General features: G+C 46.9%; 1 protein-coding gene and 1 non-coding gene across 4 annotated transcripts in view; both read right to left on the bottom strand.

The window, feature by feature from the left end:
- Positions 1–375: 375 nt before the first annotated feature.
- LOC119808087 (dynamin binding protein) overlaps positions 376–18,587 on the bottom strand; it is a 98,337-nt gene continuing 80,125 nt past the window's right edge. For all 3 annotated transcript variants that reach the window (XM_038320424.2, XM_038320433.2, XM_038320440.2), the window contains 8 exons: positions 17,147–17,277; positions 16,229–16,333; positions 10,486–10,614; positions 8,572–8,904; positions 8,059–8,238; positions 6,361–6,559; positions 3,642–4,318; positions 376–1,826 (listed from right to left, as the gene is read on the bottom strand). In XM_038320424.2, the coding sequence (XP_038176352.1) occupies positions 1,641–1,826; positions 3,642–4,318; positions 6,361–6,559; positions 8,059–8,238; positions 8,572–8,904; positions 10,486–10,614; positions 16,229–16,333; positions 17,147–17,277 (1,940 nt within the window). In that variant the 3' untranslated portion in view covers positions 376–1,640. The remainder of the gene's footprint in view (positions 1,827–3,641; positions 4,319–6,360; positions 6,560–8,058; positions 8,239–8,571; positions 8,905–10,485; positions 10,615–16,228; positions 16,334–17,146; positions 17,278–18,587) is intronic.
- LOC119806042 lies at positions 11,056–11,163 on the bottom strand. Its single transcript, XR_005284090.1, has one exon. It is a non-coding gene; the product is annotated as a U6 spliceosomal RNA (small nuclear RNA).

The following is an 18,587-nucleotide window of genomic DNA, read 5'->3' on the forward strand; positions in this document are numbered from 1 at the left end:
AATATAAATACATATCTGATATACAAGATATCTAATCCCCAATGAGGTCATGACCCATGGGTTGAGAAACACTGCTATAGGGGCTGGAGAGATGGCTCAGCAGTTGAGAGCACTGGCTGCTCTTCCAAGGGATCGGGTTCAATTCCCAGCAACCACATGGCAGCTCATAACTGTCACTCCAGTTCCTGGGAATCTGGCACCACCACACAGTTATACATGCAGGCAAAACCCTAATGTACATAAAAAAAATCTTTAAAAATAAGAAAAAAAGAGAAACACTGCTATATTAGTACTGAAAGAAAACAGGGTCCCTTGTGACTCAGCTGGGCAAGGAAGAAAAAAAAACTCAGAATCAAGATGAAGAAAACACTTATGGCCAATAGAAATACTTTTATTTATAAAATAGCTACTTAAATATAAACATCTCTAAATATAAACACTTCATAAGAGGCCCCGACCAATGGAGCAGAAGCTGTGGCTGGGGTGTCCACAGGCACATCCCGATTCACCGGGATTTTAAGGCCAAATGTGCAGCTGGAGGAGCAGTGGCTGGAAGGCTGGTCCAAGAGGGCTCAGCTGGAGTCTGAGAGCCCGCTGAGACAAGCCTCAGGCCATTTCTTCACATGAGGTTTAGCACACACCTTCCAGCCTTGGGCGTGAGGTCTCATTAGGCACTTTTGCATCTGTTTGGCTTTGAATATTGATTCTGAAGTATGGCAGTTGGTGAGAAAGAAAAACCTGTTTCCAAGTCTGAGACAAGCTGCTTTTGTGGCCACTGATTCTACCTGCTTCAAATAAGCCACGACTGTTGTGAGCATGTGCGGACGCCACAAGATGGCAGCAGAGTGCTCGGGTGGAAGACAAAGGCTTCCTCCAAGCTCAACCGGCTGGAGATTACTGCAGAGTGAATACTTCAGGGGCCAGCTGGAGTGCTGGCCTCAGGGTAGTCTAGGAAAGTCTCAGTTATTGCGTACAGGGAGAAAGGTTAGGTGACATCACACAGACTATATAAGGTCGGTGAGTATGAGGAGGAGGCAGATGACCATGTCTGACAAGGCAAGAGAACCCTCCAGACACAAGGTCAAAAGGAAAGGACTGTAAACACCTAACAGAGGAGCAGCAAGAAAGAATAGGTTCGCATTTCATGAACTAGGAATGGGGAGCACGTCAGAGAGATGGGGTGTCAGGTACTGGGGGTGTCTCAGTCACTTTGATGCACAGGTTTAATATGATCTTGATAAAACCTTTACTATGCACAGAGGCATGGTGGTGGGGTTCTCCCAGCATGCTCTTCTTCCTCTCAGCTGACTGCTCAGTCAACCATAGAGGCTGCAAAAACCGTTGCACAAGCTTCCTGCATCCAATACTGCTTTTCTGATTGGAAGCTTCTCATTTCCCAAAGCCAACACCAGCACTTGGCTGCTGCTTGTGGTCAGGGAATCACTGACAAGCACTGGGGTCCACTTCAAATTCTAGCGAGCATCACGGTGCACAACCCAATCGAGAACAAAGCTTAGCTTGCACTCCAGTTATGGATAGGCAGTGTGGTGGGGCCTGCGCTCAGGAGCGGGTGCCTGGGGCCCTCAGATCCTTTCAGTGGGCTGAAAGTGGCAGCAAGGGAGGGTGGGGGCAACCTGGGCTCAGGTGTACTCAGTTTTCCGGATATAATTGGAAGGGACATAGCCCTTCTTCCCATTAACTTCAGCCAACCACCACTCTGTATTGCCTGTGACATCTTTAAACTCAAGGATCTTGAGTCTCTGATTGGCCGACACACTCAGTTCATTTGGGTTTCGTGCCTTGAAGGTGTAGACGGCAAAATAGACCTATGTGAAGGAAAGAGAGGGGGTTAGGAACCTGCTGCAGCAATGCTGTGAGGGCAGTGTCTACCTGTGGGCCTGGAAGTGGAATTACTTCCTTCCTCCCCCCCCCCTTTTTAATCTTTTTGTTTTTTTCAAGACAGGGTTCCTCTGTGTACCCCTGGCTGTCCTGAAACACTCTCTGTAGAGCAGGTTGGCCTCAACTCAGAGATCCACCTCCCGAGCTGGTATTAAAGATGTGTGCCTCCACTGCTGGGCTGAAGGTGAATTTCTAATCTGATTTACAGTTTAAATCACTGCATATGATTGGAGAAATCCATAATGAACAGGCGGAGGCAAGGGGCGTGCCACCAACTACAAGCCAGACTAGGCTACCTGGTGAGACTCCGTCTCACAACCAAAAGCCTCTCAAAAAATGCAGACCGTTTTACTGTTTCAGAACAGCCTTAAAGAACAGCAGAAACCTTGGTCAATATGGAAGATGGTGAGCTGCAAGGGGACCGTCTACCCCAATTCTATATTTCACTAGAAAGTCTCCATTAGGCTAAGAGCTCAGAGCACAGACTTAGCCTGCCCCAAACCCGGGGTGGGCTCCATTCCCAGATCAGGAAAGCAAAACAAACCCCAAGCCAAACTAAAGTAATAACTCATGATTAATCTCAAAGCAAGAAAGAACAATCTGTAGAGTGTTAGGGAATATTTTAAGGTGTGTTGCTTTTGTTTATGCTGCATTTGTTTAACTCTGTGAAGCTGTGATTCTTTGTCTAAAACACCTGGCGGGGCTGGCAGGCAGAGTATGACTAGGAGAAACGAGGAAAAGAGAAGGGGAGGAGGACCTCAGGCGCAGCCGCAGCCAGCCGGTGAGTAAGAGTGAAAGGAAGATATACAGAAGAAAAGGGAAAGTCCAGAGGCAAGAAATAAGCCAAGCTAAGGCTGGGTATTCATAAATAAGAAAGTCTCTGTATGATTTATTTAGGAGCCGGGTGGTGAACCCCCCAAAAGTCAAAAGAGTAAAATATCTAACAATAGTAGGTGCCGTCAGGAGGACAGAGGGCACAGCATGAGGGAGGAGAAGACTCAGTGATGGGAGAAGCCATGAGGTCACAAGGGCCATAGTTTCAGGACAGCCCAGGCTCAAGAGTTGATGAGGCTAGAACTGAGCCCCCTGTCATTAAGTCAGAAGATGCTGTCCACTCAGGTCCTGAACTGGGAAACCCGCCCTAGGCTGTCAGCAGAGGGAACCGCCAGGTTGAAGTGAGCAAGTGTCACACTCACCAGGGACATGAAAGCCGAACTGGAGATGAGAACTGGCTTTTGGAATCTAGACTCCAGCCTCGGCAACATAACACATCTAAGACTAACCAGGAAACCCACTGCTGTGTGACCCTCGGCACACGGGCGCAGCCTCGACTCTGGGGGGGGACCAAAATGTGTGGGAGAAAGGGGACGCCTGGCTCATGAGACAGGAGCAGGCCATGCAAAAACAAGAAAAGTGGAAACAGCACTGACTTTCATTTCTAAATTCTGGGAATAAAGCTAGAGCTAGGACAAAAGCCTGGGTGGGCAGGTTAAATAGCAGCCCCTACACTGGACAAATGCACAGGTTTGAAGAGGAAAAACAGATTTTATCTTGGCATCCAGTGACAAAGCAGAAGGGCCCTGGGGATGGCCTGGAAGTGTCTGTGGAAGTGGGTGCTCTGTGCAGGAGAGGGGGGCTGCTCCCTAGGACAGGATAGGGTTACAGCCCCTGCCTGGCTTTCTCCTGTACTTGCTCCACATCTGCCCCTGTTGGGGAGCCACACAGGGGTGGGGTGTGCATACCTGGTTGCCTTCCGTCTCACTGCTTCCGAGACCTCTGCTCCTGTCTTCTGGAGTCGGATAGGCTCTTGCGTTCCTGTCTTCTGAAGTCTGGTAGGCTCTTGTGTTCCTGTCTTCTGAAGTCTGGTAGGCTCTTGCGTTCCTGTCTTCTGAAGTCGTATAGGCTCTTGCGTTCCTGTCTTGATTCAGATAGGCTCTTGCACTTCCTTTTATTGAATTATTACCTTGTTCATTTCGTCCTGGTACAGAGTAACCGACCACCTCTGGATGCCTGGCACTTCGCTGGCAGCCCCTCAGGGTTGAAACAGGTTGGCTTATGTCTCTGGCACCATCTGTAGAGTCCCCTGACTTAAGCTGGCAGGTAGAGTCTGGGTCCGAAAAGCACCTGGAAGGCCCAGTTTCTGCACTCTCGGTATTCAAGGATATACTGAGAGTTCCTTGGTCACATTCCTTCAGTGAAGAGGCGTCCTGGGGCTGCTTTGGGGAAAGCCCTGAGGTGAAGGACACAGTCATGTTGGAGTTGAAGGTCAAGGCACTGTTGCTGTTCTGCCGCTGGACCCTGGGCGAGGAGCTGCTCTGCTCTGACTCTGTGGATGAGTGGCTGCCCACGGAGGCGTCCGAATGGCTGCGCCGAGGATTGTAGGGCTTCAGGAAGGAGCTGTACACAAAACCTTTGGTGACTGCAGAAGGAAAGAAAGAACAGCAGCTAAAGCTGGAGCAAGAGTGAGTGAGTGTGTATGTGTGCACGTGCGCGTGTGTGTACACATGTATCTGTATAATTTAAAGTTAAGTCAATGGGGTTGCAGTGATGGCTGGGCAGTTAAGAACACCAGTTGCTCTTCCAGAGGCCTGGGTTTGATTCCCAGTATCCACAAGGCACTGACAACTATTCATAAAGTCCAGTTACAGGATTCAATACTACCTTCAGGCACAAATGTGGTGCATCGACACACATGAAGCCAAATCACCATACTCATAAAAAAAAGTTAGATCAAGGAAGGCAAAAACCAAGTGCTTAGTGATGTGATGGCTTGCAATAGCCAAAGCCAGAAAATGCCACATACCCGTGGCTGCCTTCCAGGTCATTATTATAGCCGCACAACATGAAAATGACAAGGATGTCTGTGGGCAATTAACAGGCTGGTGAAAAACACACAACAAATCATGTTTGTTTAAAAATTAATGAAACACCAAAATTTGGCGGCTCTTACTTGTGACCTCAGCACTCAGGAGCCTGAAACTGAAAGATTACTCCAAGTTCAAGGATAGCCTTGCCACAAGGTGAGACCTTGTTGCAAAATAACAGGGCCAAAAAAGGAAACAAAAGTATCACGTTTGGCAACAGGCACAAAAGACAATGTAACAGGATGCCCAGACCACACAAGAGAAGACTCGGGTAAGCTTAAATTCAAACACACCATGTCAAAAACAGATCTCAAGGTTGTCCTTGTGCTGAGTCCCTCAGGAAGGCCATCTGCTCCCGCCCTCTCCATATACCAGAACCATCTTAGGGTCATGGAGAGCCGTGGACTGCCATGAGTACTATAACACAGGACGCTGACTCTCGGGTCAAGCACTGGGTGGTGTCTAGCCTGTGCACCTCAACAAAATGTCTATGATGACACGGTGGTGTCTAGCCTGTGCACCTCAACAAAATGTCTATGATGACGACGGAGGGCTCTGGGCCACACATTTCAAACACAGATGTTTCTCATAAGAAAGAAATCCGAGGAGCACAGACCCTGGGCATGCAACTCAATGCCCAAAGAATGTCTCCCTTACGGTTTCTTTCTTATTAAATGCTGGTATTTTAATCTTATCACAATTTTTCTTTGTTTCTGTCCCAGGACTCTGCTCAGGAAGGAATTCCAGGTTTCTAGAGCTGAGGGACGATCCTGGCCGGGTCCCCAACGTGGCAGGATGTCTTTGGATATAGTATGAGGTATGTCTTCTAGCTTTTCCCATAGATTCTGGAGTCTGAACTCTAAACCACTGACCTGGAGGGCTCTTCATCAACCTCCCCAGCCCACAAGAAGCTTTTAAAGAAACCCCCAAAATGCTAAAATTGGCCTATACTCCCCAAACTCTACTTAGAATACTTAGGCCAGGAGCTTTGGAACTCATAAGTTTTTTGGTTTGAGGAATGTCAAATATTTACCTGTTTCACCACCGTCCACAGCACAGACAAGGGTTCCTGCCGAAAAGGCTAGTGATGACGTAAGCCCTGCCCTGCCCTGCCGCTCTGTGCAGGTTTGACAAGCAGGTTCTGAAAGAGCCCTGGTGGTCTAAATTTGGGGGTTGTGGATTTAGGGATTGTGGGAAAAGGGATTATACTAAAGTCTATAATCTTCCTCCAAAAGAAGAAAGCTGTGAAGTGTTTGTTTTCATGTCCCTCACTAAACAGCCATGAAGTAACATTATTACAGGGACAGCTAACAAAACCACAGGTTTTTAATTCATACACAGTTTACAGATTCAGAGGGCAGCTGCCTTGGTGACTTAGAAAAAAAAACCACGGCAACAGTTTCAGGATAAATAAATAACAGAATCTTCTCTGAAAGTTGTCAAAACAAATGCAGTCCGAAGCATGTGGCTTCACTATCAACCTGGGTGCTGCACTCTCTAGAAACCAGGACAGTTCTATGATCATGCCCCCTTAACCAAAGGCTCGCACGTCTTCGTCCTCATTTGGTCACGTTTACCCAGAGCCTGGAGTCCTCACCTCCATTGTCGATGAGCCAGCGGTTCTGACTGCCCATGGGATCTTTCTTTTTTATCACACCCACCAGGTCGCCTTCCAAAAGGGAGACATCCAAGTCCTGAGCAGCATTGAAGTTCCGTTCCACCTGGAAGAGCTTTTCAGGGGGGTACCTTGCCAGCAGGGAGGCCCGCAGCTCTTCTGACTGCAGCATGTAGCTCGGCTGAGGAACAAGACCAGTAAGAACCACGCTGTCACACTAGCATAGGATCAGTGGGAACCCCGCCGTCTTCCTAGCATGGGACCGTAAGAACCCCACTGTGTCCCTATCATGGGACCGTAAGAAAATGGTTGTCCCCCAGCACAGGACGGTAAGAACCCCGCCATCACCTTAGCCTCATATTTAATCTCATCTACCATCTCAGGAGTGAGGCACAGCCCTCAGCCACTCAACTACCTACAAAAGACATTTTCACAACCAGGTCAGGCTGCGTTAGGTAAAAACTGTGGTCCTTTAGGCAGCGTTTTGATGTCTCTGAAGGCATGAGGCAAGCTGACACCCTTATTTTATGCAAAAATAGAAAATAAACAAATTTGACTAAAGTGCTAAATGATCCAATACTGGGGCTAGGGAGGGCGCAGCCCAACTGCAGAGCACACTCTGAGCACACACAAGGCCATGGTATAACTACAGCACATTCTGAGCACTTGCAAGGCCATGGTACAACTGCAGAGTACACGCAAGGCCGTGGTACAACTGCTACTATCAAAATAAATAAAATTTATTTTGTATCACTAGGTCTTATATCACATTGCTAGATAAACCTAAATAATGAGTATTAAATTACTTTAATTAAATTTAATTAATTTAATTCTTGCAGAACCCTAGCACCCATGTCAGAGTGCTCATAACCATCTGTAATGGCAGCTCCAGAGAATCCCACACCCTCTTCTGGACTCTAGGCACCTATATACATATACACATAATTTAAAATAAAAATCTTAAAAATGAAAAGCTAAAGGTAATAATAAATCCAATTCTCCCCTGTAAAGTAACTGCCTGTGGGAGTCTATGGAACAAATGTCTATGGAAGGAAGATCATTGGTTGGTCCTTCTGGCTAGGCACCCACATGATCTTGAATATCTTACCCCCAGATTTAAAATAGGAAAGAACTGTTAAAAACCACAGTGCCACTCTAGGTGAAAAAGTCATTAATAGTTTGGTTGTGCTAACTTTCCTAATACATGGTCAAAAATATGCCTGAATAAATCTCTAACTCATTCCCTTAATGAACTCATCCATGTATCAATGCTTTACTAAGATCTAAGGATGATTCCAGAAGACAACTTGGAGTTCACATCAAGACTCCAGGTGGTCCCAGTCGGGTACCAGAGCCACATCAGTGATGCTCGGGAAACAGCCTGGGATGGAACAGGCCCAATAGCCTCTTATTCTCCATTTATTATGAAAAGTCAAAACTCCCACTAAGCTGTCCACACGCAGAAGCACAATAGGTCTTCGATATTAATAATATCTGCACAGTGCTCATGCGCTGGGCAACTCCACACGTTAACTTAGTTAAATCTGGTGATTGCCATGTGGTGCAGGGCTGGTTATTATCAACTACCATCTGGGTTAGAGATGATGAAGCTAAGTGACATGCTCAGGTGCCCAGTGTGTTCGTCAGCACTGGACGTCACACTGGGTGGTACCTACTCACCATGCCAAGAAGGGGCTTCCGGGATGACTGGCGGTCTGTGGTTTTCCTCTCAAAGGGCTTCCTGGGAGCAGGGAGGGACTCGGGGAAGAAGGTGAAGACCTGAAGCTGCTGGAGGGCCCGGCTGTGCTCCTCGTGGAAGATGGCGATCAAGTTGCCTTCTCGGTCAGTGGCTCTCAGTGACTGCAGACCATCGGGAGTCAAGACAAGAAAGAGAACACAGATGAAAGATCCCTGGGACAGTCTTCAGAGCCAACTGCACACACTACGGTCAGCTGCAGTTGGCTGAATTAGGCGCCAAAATGGCAGTCAATGCAAGAGACAAGGACTCTGTCACTGCCTGCGAGCTAAAAATGGCTCAAGATGGAAAGAGATGTTTGAACAGCCTCAGGCTTCAAGATACCAAGAATGGACCAACAGTCCCTGATGGCAAGACCAAATGACCCTACCAAGAATTCTAGAAAGCACCAACTATGTTTCAGAGAGAACGCGGCCCTAGCAGAGGGAAGGACGCACCGACAGCAGGGGCTGCAGCTGCTCCAGTGCCTGCTGCACGAAGTCACAGTGGGCTTCGGCGTAGCCGTGGATGCAGTTGGTAAAGAGGCTCTGGGCGTACTGCTGGAATTTGGGCAGCTCGTCCAGCAGCTGGGCGTTCAGGGCTTCGTAGTTGTTGCGGGCCGACTGCAGCTCCTCCAGAGTCTTCTTGTCCTTGAGCTTCTCCGCACGCTCCGTGCAGTTGTAGAAGTCCAGAAGCTTGTCAAAGCGCTTCTGCACCAGCTTGTGGGGCCCCGTGAACATGCTCAGCAGCTGGTTCAAGGGGCTGATGACAAGCCGCTCAGTCCTCTCCTTCTGTGGGGACAAAGGCAGGTTGCTGGTCAGAACCTCATTTTTGTCTCCAAAGTACTTTTAAGGTTAATTGGTCATGCCTTATGCCCCTCTTTGCTCTAAAGTGACCCTGTGTAGACCCATAGCCACGCCCTACTGTGCTTCTCTCTGTAATTCTCATAATAGGCCTTTGCCTCCACCCCCTCTAGCTTCTTAGCTCATGAATACGAACGTGCACTCCAGTATGATGTGTGACTAGTCTGTGTGGCCACCCTATGCCACGCACTTGTCTACACAGCTTGATTTTAACTGCAGATAATCCTTAAGTCTGGGATGTGTCCTCTTGCTCAGTTTCCAGTCATTACTGTGTGGCCATGCCCACTTTTACTTTTCAGAGGATTTTCCTCTTATTCCTTTAGACAGACAGACATTGAGAGTAGCTGTTAAACACATAAAAATATATGTAAGCACTCAGTAGTGTATTATCTGCATGTGTACACGAACACGTATGTGCAGACACCCAAGGGCACCCTTGGTGTCATGCTTCAGAGGCCATTTACCTTCCTTTTGAGAAAGGATCTTGCCATCCTGAAATATACCAAGTAAGCTTGGACGGTTGGACAGTGAGCCAGCTGTCTGTCCCTGCCTCCTCAGTGCTGAGATTACAAGAGTGTGCCAGGCGGTGGTGACATACACCTTTAATATCAGCACTTGGGAGGCAGAGGCAGGTGGATCTCTGAGTTTGAGGCCAGCCTGGTCTACAAGTTCTAGATCCAGAACAGGCTCCAAAGCTATCCAAACCTCTACAGAGAAACCCTGTCTCAAAAACCAAAACAAACAAGAGTGTGCCACCACACCGGCTCTTTTTTAACAAGTGTACCAGAGATAGAATTTGGGTCCTCAGGCCAGGCATGGTGGTACACACCTTTAACCCCAGCACGCAGGAGGCAGAGGCAGGCAGATGTCTGAGTTCAAGGCCAGCCTGGTCTACATGTGAGTTCCAGGGCTACACAGAAAAACCCTGTCTTAAAAAACCAAAACCAACCAAACAAACCAAAAACAAAACAAGAGCTTGGGTTCTCATGCTCTTTGGGAGTTGAGCTGTCCCAGCCTAGTGGCATACTATTAAAAGAATTTCCTGCGGGAGCCCCTGGAAGTTTCCTGGTGTGCATGCCCACCCTCCTGCTTTAGCCTTCCTCCCGGCAGAAGGCTCTAACAAAGCCACACACTCTACTGGCAATGGCCCCCACTTCTCTTCGGAAGTTCTTAAAGCAATCTGCCTCTGTAGCACTTTCTCTATGGAGTCATTTACTGATGATATTTTAACTGGAAAAGAAATATTGAGTAATAATTTTGAGATCAGTGACTCTGCCAGATTACATTTCCTAGCTTTTCGCCCTAGATTGTCCTCTGAAATAAAGAACGTAAGTTATGGGGGAACCCCAGGCCCTGCTGTCCCAGGCTGGTCACATTCTATCTCAAACTCTGATGCAGACACTAAAGCTTGTGGCTCAGGCCTCTGGAAGGGACTTTGGTGTGAGCTGCCTTTTGAGAGGGCTCTGGAAAGGAAGCCAAGCCTGGAAACGGGGCTGGACAGGTACTCACAAAGCGCGTGAAGAGCTGGTCGCTGATGCATCGGTGCACCTTCTCGAACTGCTCCAGGTCATGGTGTCCCCTCTCCATACACAGATCCCACATGCTCATGGCTGCCACCACCTTCACACACGCAGATTCCTGAAATACACATGCCTTTATAAAGGATGGATGGGGTGCAGAGAAGAGAACTATGGGTACAGAAAACTGGTGGATTTATCAGCTTAGCATCTTTCTGTACCTCAGTTGGAGAAAGGTCTTGGTCTTTGTTTGTTAAAAGAGCAGGGCAGTGACGGCGCACACCCTTAATCCTAGGACTTGGGAGGCAGATGGATCTCTGAGTTCAAGTCTAGCCTGGTCTACAGAGTAACCAAGGCTACACAGAGAAACCCTGCCTTGAACAAAACAAAATCAAACAAAAAGATTTAAAAAAAAACTATGCACATGTGGACACCTGTGGAGGTCAGAAGAGGACATCACGCCCCCCAGAAGAGGAGTCACAGACAGTGAGCTGCCCGTGTGAGGTGGGTTCTGGGAAGCAAACCTAAGTTCTTCAGAATGGACCTGGAACAGCTTTTCTCCTTTTATATGGAAGGCTTTGTGAATTTGTGTGTCATCCTCGAGCAGGAGCCTTGCTAACCTTTTCTGTAATGTCCCGATTGAAGTTTATGTGCTGACAAACCATGGCACCCAAGAGTTTCTTAATTCACCGTAAACAAATCAGCTCAGAACTGGATGATTCCTGGAGAATTAATGAGCAATGGCCTCCCTGCCCCTTCCCGAGGACAGCTGCTTCAGCCTCCCTCTTGACAACCTGTTCTGCTTCCCCCACTGACTCTGGCTCCCCTGACGGCTTTCACTCTCCCCCAAACCTTCCCATCACTACAGAAACATCTGTCAGATGGTGTGACTCCCTAAGCCTTGGTGTCTCCTCGTCCACACCACAGATGTGAGCTTGAGAAGGGAGAGATGTTGTGTTTGGGGCTCAATTATCACACACTGAAGAAGTGAACTGCACAGGAGAGGCTCCTAACCCATCATGACTGTTTCTGAGTCCTGAGCTAGGTTGTCTGCTTGGCACATGATTGATGGTTTAAGTTTAGGGAACACCTACTGTATTAGTGCAGATGAAATCCAAATACAGAAAACCTCCATGAGTATTTCAAAAGTTAACAAAACCCCTTAGTAAAAACCGTCTGTGTCTCACACATTAACAGTTCATAACATTTTTAGGTATTTCACTCTTAAAATCATACACATATGTGGAGGCTTATATATTTAAAAATAGCCTATACTTCGTCAGCAGGATAAATTGAGGAGTCTCCTCAATTCTTCTCTAGTGGAGGACTAATGTCAAAGGTGATTGTTTTCTTAAATAACTGTTCATAGGGTGTGGTGGTGTAAACCTGTGGTCTGCATGAGAGTTTTACCTCAAGGGAGGAAGGAACAAAACTATCGTAAAGTCCCCATGCCTGTGCTACTGTTGGAAGGACCTGTCAGCAGTGACAGAGTGACCGTGCACTGTCTCCTAACCTGCACTGCTGGTCCAAGCCAGACCAGACCAACAGGCGAACAGTATGAGTGTCACATGGGTCCTGCCGTAACAACACGTGCATTGGTGTTTTGCCTGCGTGTACGCCTGCGTAAGGGTGTCAGATCTTGGAGTTAGACACTTGTGAACTGCCATGTGGGTGCTGGGAATTGAACCTGGGTCCTCTGGAAGAGCAGTCAGTGCTCTTAACTACTGAGCCATTCCTCCAGTCCCACCTTTGTCATTTTTTTGCTGAAAAAAAAAAAAAATTGAGAGTCTGGTGCTGTAACCCATATGACATCAAGCCCACAGCAATCCCCCTGTCTCAGCCTCCTCAGTGCTGAGAGAACACCACCACACTCACCCTTTTTTTTAATTAATTTTTTTTCAAAGCAAAAAATCTCTTTGAAAGAAACAATACTCACTTATGATGAGGAAATAGCAGACACCCTACAGTGCCTAAACATGGTGTCCTAACAAATCAAGAGATTTCAGAGAGAACAGCAACGAGGGGGCCCACCTGGCCAGCTGGTGCCATTTAGCTCCTCTGTTCCCCTAGGCTTCTCCTGGTTCTGACAGCTCGACTTTGCAATTCAAGATGGCTAATCATCATGGCTCACACCTAAATCCCAATACTAAGAAGATGGAAGAAGTTCAAGGCCAGGGCTGGAGAGATGACCCCATGGCTCAAGAGTACACTGAGTTCCAGAGGACGGAGTTCAGTTCTTAGCACCTGTGTGGGGCAGCTCACAGCTGCCTGTAACTCCAACTCCAGAGGATCTGGCATCCTTGGCAGACACCTACATGTGTGTGTGCACACAGCTCCACACAAATAACACGACTTAGGAAATAGTTAAGACCATCTCACAATACACAGACCCAGCAAGGCTGAAACCAGCCTGGGCTACATGAAGTGCTGTCTCAAACTCTGAAGCACACCTCCACAGCTCTCCTGCATTCATTCCTCCTACCTTTAATCACCTATCCCAGCCCCAACTACAGCAAGCGTTCCCTAGGGACCTACCAGCCAAGCCTGCCCCAGAGGCAAGCAGGCTCCAGATCTCCAAATCCAACCCCCCAGTTTCCTCCCCAGTTCTGGAGCAGACCACCTGCTGTGGCCACCCCCCCCCTTCCCAGGGGATTAAGCAGATCCTGGTGGAACACCCTACTTTCCTTCCCTCTTGTGGATCCCCACTGCCCTTCCTCCTAGTCCATCTCTACTCCTAAATATCAGCTCTCAACACCTAGGAACACACTGTACCCAGAACCCCCAGCGGCCACACCTACTAGCAGGATCCCAGAAACATTTCCTACCAGGCAACACACAGCCTCCTAAGAACCAGAGAGAGCATCAGGAACCAAGGAATAAAACACCCACCAACAAAAGACAAGATGACATAATAGCACCTGGAATTATGATCATCCCAAATCCAGGTGCCTAGATGCCAGTGTAAAAACAGCCAGGAAAATATATCCCCACTAGAGCCCAGCAGCCTTAGTGCAGGAGGCCCTGAGACATGTAACATACCTGGAGCACAAGACACGGACCTTAAAATAGTTTTTATGAATACCACAGAGATCCTTAGAAAGGAAATGAATAAAGCCCTTAAGGAAATCTATGGAAGCCGGGCATGGTGGTGGATGCCTTTAATCCCAGCACTTGGGAGGCAAAGGCAGTCGGATCTCTTGAGTTTGAGGCCAGCCTGATTTACAAAGCAAGTTCCAGGACAGCCAAGGGCTGTTACCCAGAGAAACCCTGTCTCGGAAGGAAAGGAGGAAAATAAGAAATCTCTGAAAACACAAGCAAACAGTGCAAGGATAAAACCAAAACAGTCAAGCTCTAAATGTGGAAATACAATCAATTAAGAAAACCCAAATTAAGGAAAATCTGCAAATGAAGAATTTAGGAACATGAGCAGGAACCTTGGAGGCAATTCTCACCAACAGAGTACACAAGATGGAAGAGAGGCTCCCAGGCACTGAAGACAAGATAGAAGAAATGGATACCTCAGTAAAAAAAAATAAAAGTTAAATCTAAGACTTCATGCACAAAACATCCAGGAAATCAGGGACACTATGAAAAGATCAAATCTAAGAATAACAGGAATAGGGGAAGGAGAAGAAACCTGGGTCAAAGACACAGAAAATATTTTCAATGGAATCTAAAAGAAAATTTCACTAACCTAAAGGAGGTGCCTATCAAGATATAAGAAGCTTACAGAACACCAAATAGACTGGACGAGAAAAGAACTTACCCTCAGAACATAGTAATCAAAACACTAATATACAGAACAAAGATAGAACATTAAAACTTCAAGAAAAAAAGATCAAGTAATCTATAACGGCAGATCTATTAGAATAACACCAGGGGGATGGAGAGATGGCTCAGAGGTTAAGAGCACTGGCTGCTCTTCCAGAGATCTTGAGTTCAATTCCCAGTAATCACATAGTGGCTCACAACCATCTATAACAAGATCTGGTGCCCTCTTCTGGCAGAACACTATATACATAATAAATAAACATCTCTTTTTAAAAATTTAGAATAACACCAGACCTCTCCTGGTTTTTCGAGACAGGGTTTCTTTGTGTAGCTGTCCTTGAACTCAGAGATCCACCTGTCTCTGCCTCCTGGGTGCTGGGATTAAAGGTTTGGGCTGTACCACCAAGCAACACCTGACTTCTCAATAGAGATTCTAAAAGCCAGAAGGGGCTGGATAAATGTTGTACAAATTCAAAGAAACCACAGATCCTAGCCCATGCTTCTACATGCAATAAAACTTTCAATCACAATAGATGGAAAAAGAAAGACATCCCAAGATAAAACCAAACATAAGCAGTAAATATCTACAAATAGAATCCTACAGAAAGTGCTAGAAGGAAAACTTCAACCTGAAGAGGTTAACCTCACCTAAGAAAACACAGGGAATAAATAATCCCAGGCCTGCTGCAAATCAAAATGGGGGAAAACCACACCATAAGAACAAAATAACAGAAGTCAACAGACACTGCTCATTGATAACTCAACATCCATGGTCTCAACTACCCCCCAAAAAGACACAAATTAATAGAATGGATTCGAAAACAGGACCTACCCTTCCACTGCGGCCAAGAAATACACCCCAACATCGAGACAGACATCACCCCAGGGTAAAAGAATGGAAAAGGTTCCAAGCAAATAGACCTAAGAAGTTGGTGTGACCACTTTAATATCTGACAAAGTAGACCTCAAACCAAAACTAATCAGAAGAAATAGGGAAGCAAGGAGATCATTCCTCCATTGGAGTGCAAAATCACACAGCCACTATGGAAATCAGTGTGGCAGTTCATAAAAAGATGGGAATTGATTCAGCTACACTACTCTTGGGCATATACCCAAAGGATACTTCATCTTACAACAGAGACATTTGCTCAACTATGTTCATTGCTTATCCAGTCATAAGTCAGAAACTGGAAATAACCCAGATGTCCAACAGTGGATAAATGGGTTAAAAAAAACATGGTACATTTACACGATGGAATATTACTCTACTGTTAACAAATGAAATCATGGCATTCACAGGTAAATGGATGGAACTAGAAAAAAATCATCCCGAGTGAGGTAACCCAGAGCCAGAAAGACAAATGTGGTATGCACTTGCTAATATGTGGATGTTAGGTATTAAGTTAGATTAGTAAACCCACAGAGGTTAGGTGCAGAGTGAGGGATTGGGGGTAGGGACAGATCTTCCCAGGAAGGGGAAATAGAATAGACAGCTACGGATAGACTGTGATGGCATGGGGAGGGGCAAAGGGATAAACCGGAACAGGAAGATCAAACAAGGAGGGAGGGACAGCTAAAATTAAGGGCCATTTGAGGCCATTTCACATAGAAATCTAATACAGTGGAAGCTTCCTATATATGTACATATAGTGAAAGCGACCTGAATGAAATTGCCAAGCAACAGAGCCCGACTAGATATCTCTCTTCACTAAATGAAGCTTCAGTACTGGGTATGGGTTACATCTAATCAAGTTCTTGGCCAATGGGGTTGGCCAACAACTCAGGCTGTTGCAAAGGCTCCCCACAAACTGATGGTAAGACCTTACTGACGAAGACAACATCTATACAAATCACTGGCCATGGAAGAGTGGTCATTTCAGTACAGATTGCTTTCATTAACCAGGGCTCTGTGAACAGGCCAGAGGAGGAAGAGCGACCCTGACTGGGGCCACGCTGACACTTACCCGGATATGCTGGAGGTAGAGGGACAGGTCTCGGATAAAAGATTTAATCAATCTCTCCTGCATCCGGAAGTTCTTTTCTGTCTCTTCAAATACTTCATCTTTTAGCTGTTCAAAAGGAGTGCTTTTAGAAAACCTGGACTTTCTTTCAATAGACCTTATTGGAAAAATATCTTAGAAACATCTTTCACCAATATATATATATACTTGCTGTTTCCTTTCATAAGAAAGTGAGTTTGGATACCTGCCTCTATGACTGAATTCTGATCACATGTGGACCTGCCTACTTCCAAACTGACTTCCCTGTTGTGTCCTGGCCGGGCTGCTGTCCTCTCCATTCCTGGGACCACCACTTCTGTCTACCAGGCCCTTCTCCAGTCTGGCAGCCCCTCCCCTGCTCCCTCTCAGATGAAGACTCATGCTTCCACCTATCTCCTGTGTACGACGGTGTTCATAAACAAAAGACGAGATGCAGAGAGTGTCTCTGCTCCCGTGTATTTTCCACTCCCGTTACCATCTAGATATGGTTGGTGCACAGGATGAAGTCTGGAGACTGCAACTGCCAAGCTGTGGCTCAAATCGCTCAGTCTCCTTTCACGCTTCCCTCTTCGTAACGTAAGGCATTCATCTAGATGATCTTTTAAATCCCTTCTAGCTTACATGTCTGCACAGTGGATCAGGTTCTCTGAATAGATTATAACCATCTTAGAGGTAGGAAGACCACAACAGCTAATATATGTGGGCCAGCTGGCCTCCTCATTTGCCTCTGTGCACATTATAAGCAGCTTGGTAGTTGAAGGGCCCTATCTCCATTAACAGGCAAAACCAAGGAGACACTAAGAAGGTTCCGGTGCCAAGCCATGCCAGCAGCTGTCTCCAGGGCCTGCAGAGCTACCGGACACGCTCAAGCATGGAGCTCACCTGGGGAGCGAACCCTGTGAGGTGCTTCAGGTGGCTGCTGACGCGGTTGGACTTCTTGATGATGGAGTGGATGTTCAGCCTGGAGATCTTCTCCATGAGGCTGTCGTCATCACCTTTGCGGTACTTAAGCACTAGGATGCAAGCCAAGGCAAGGTCAAAAAAGTTGTATCTCCCTTGCCCCCAGCCTGAACTCAATGAGACTGTATCAGCCCAGAAACAGAGGTTTTTCTAAAAATGAGCATAAAATGAAATTAACCCAAACAGAAACGAGTGCTTGTCTTTGATAACTTATAACTGAACAGACAAAATATTGGTCCAAAGAACCAGTCTAGACAGAGGTGTGGCTCTCCGGGCAGAGAGAGACTGGCAGCCAGGGAAGGGGCCTGAGATAGGAGGAAAGGCAGCAGAGGTGTAAGGCCAGGATGCCTGTGAGTTCAAGACTCAGGGCTGTCACTAATCAGGGCTCAGCTTTATAAAACCATTTTACCTCTTCGAGCTTAATATATTTGAGTCACCTAAGATTAATAATATATGATAGTCATGTGTACAAATGAGTTATTTATATACAATGATATCACACAGGAAAGCCACTGTGTCGAACAGAAAAGTCTGGAGATTACAGTTGACGGGAACGGTGGAAGAGGAGCAGAAAGGACAGCCTGTACCAGGAGGCTGAACCTAAAGGAAGGGCTCCAGTGGCAGAGAGCTCCCAAAGCCACAGCAGACGAGCCGGGTTTTCATGAAGTTTGCTCTAACGCGAGCACAGCACACAGAGAGCAGGCGGAAGGCAGCGAGCTCTACACGACCGACCTCTGACCTCTGAACCCTGACTGGGGCAATTGCCATGCTGCGCCTGTGGAGTATTCAGTGTGAGCTATGACAGAATAAAAGAGTTCAGCTCACTCCACAGGGGAATGGGTGGGCATCCAGCTAGCCAGCTGCACAGGGCTGGGCGGGAAGATGAGGGCTCATGTCAGAAAGCAAGCCACTGGGCACAGGCAGTAATAAAAGGGTCTGTGAATTTAGAAGGTATCAGTAAAACTCTAATTAGATGAATCACAAAATAACCTAAGCAGGTATTGACAAGGTCTGCTTTCAAGGATGTGATGGGACAGTGTGTGACAAAGAACCCTCCGTCACCACTGGCTAGTCCAGTGGTTCTCAACCTTCCAATGCTGCAACCCTTTAATACAGTTCCTCATGTTGTGGTGACCCCCAACCATAAAATTATGGCACTGCTACTTCATAACTGCTAATGCTATGAATCATAATGTAAATATCTGATATGCGGGGGAGGGGGGGGTTGTCACGACCCACAGGTTGAGAATCACTGGTCCAGCCCCTCTAAATACCTCCTGCACTCATTTCTTAGTCATCCTTCCTTGTTCCCGACCAGACTGGTGGCTTGTCATCATCCCATTGTCCTTTTCAGGCCACCGCT

This window comes from Arvicola amphibius, chromosome 1, assembly GCF_903992535.2.
Source record: "Arvicola amphibius chromosome 1, mArvAmp1.2, whole genome shotgun sequence".
NCBI lineage: Eukaryota > Metazoa > Chordata > Mammalia > Rodentia > Cricetidae > Arvicola > Arvicola amphibius.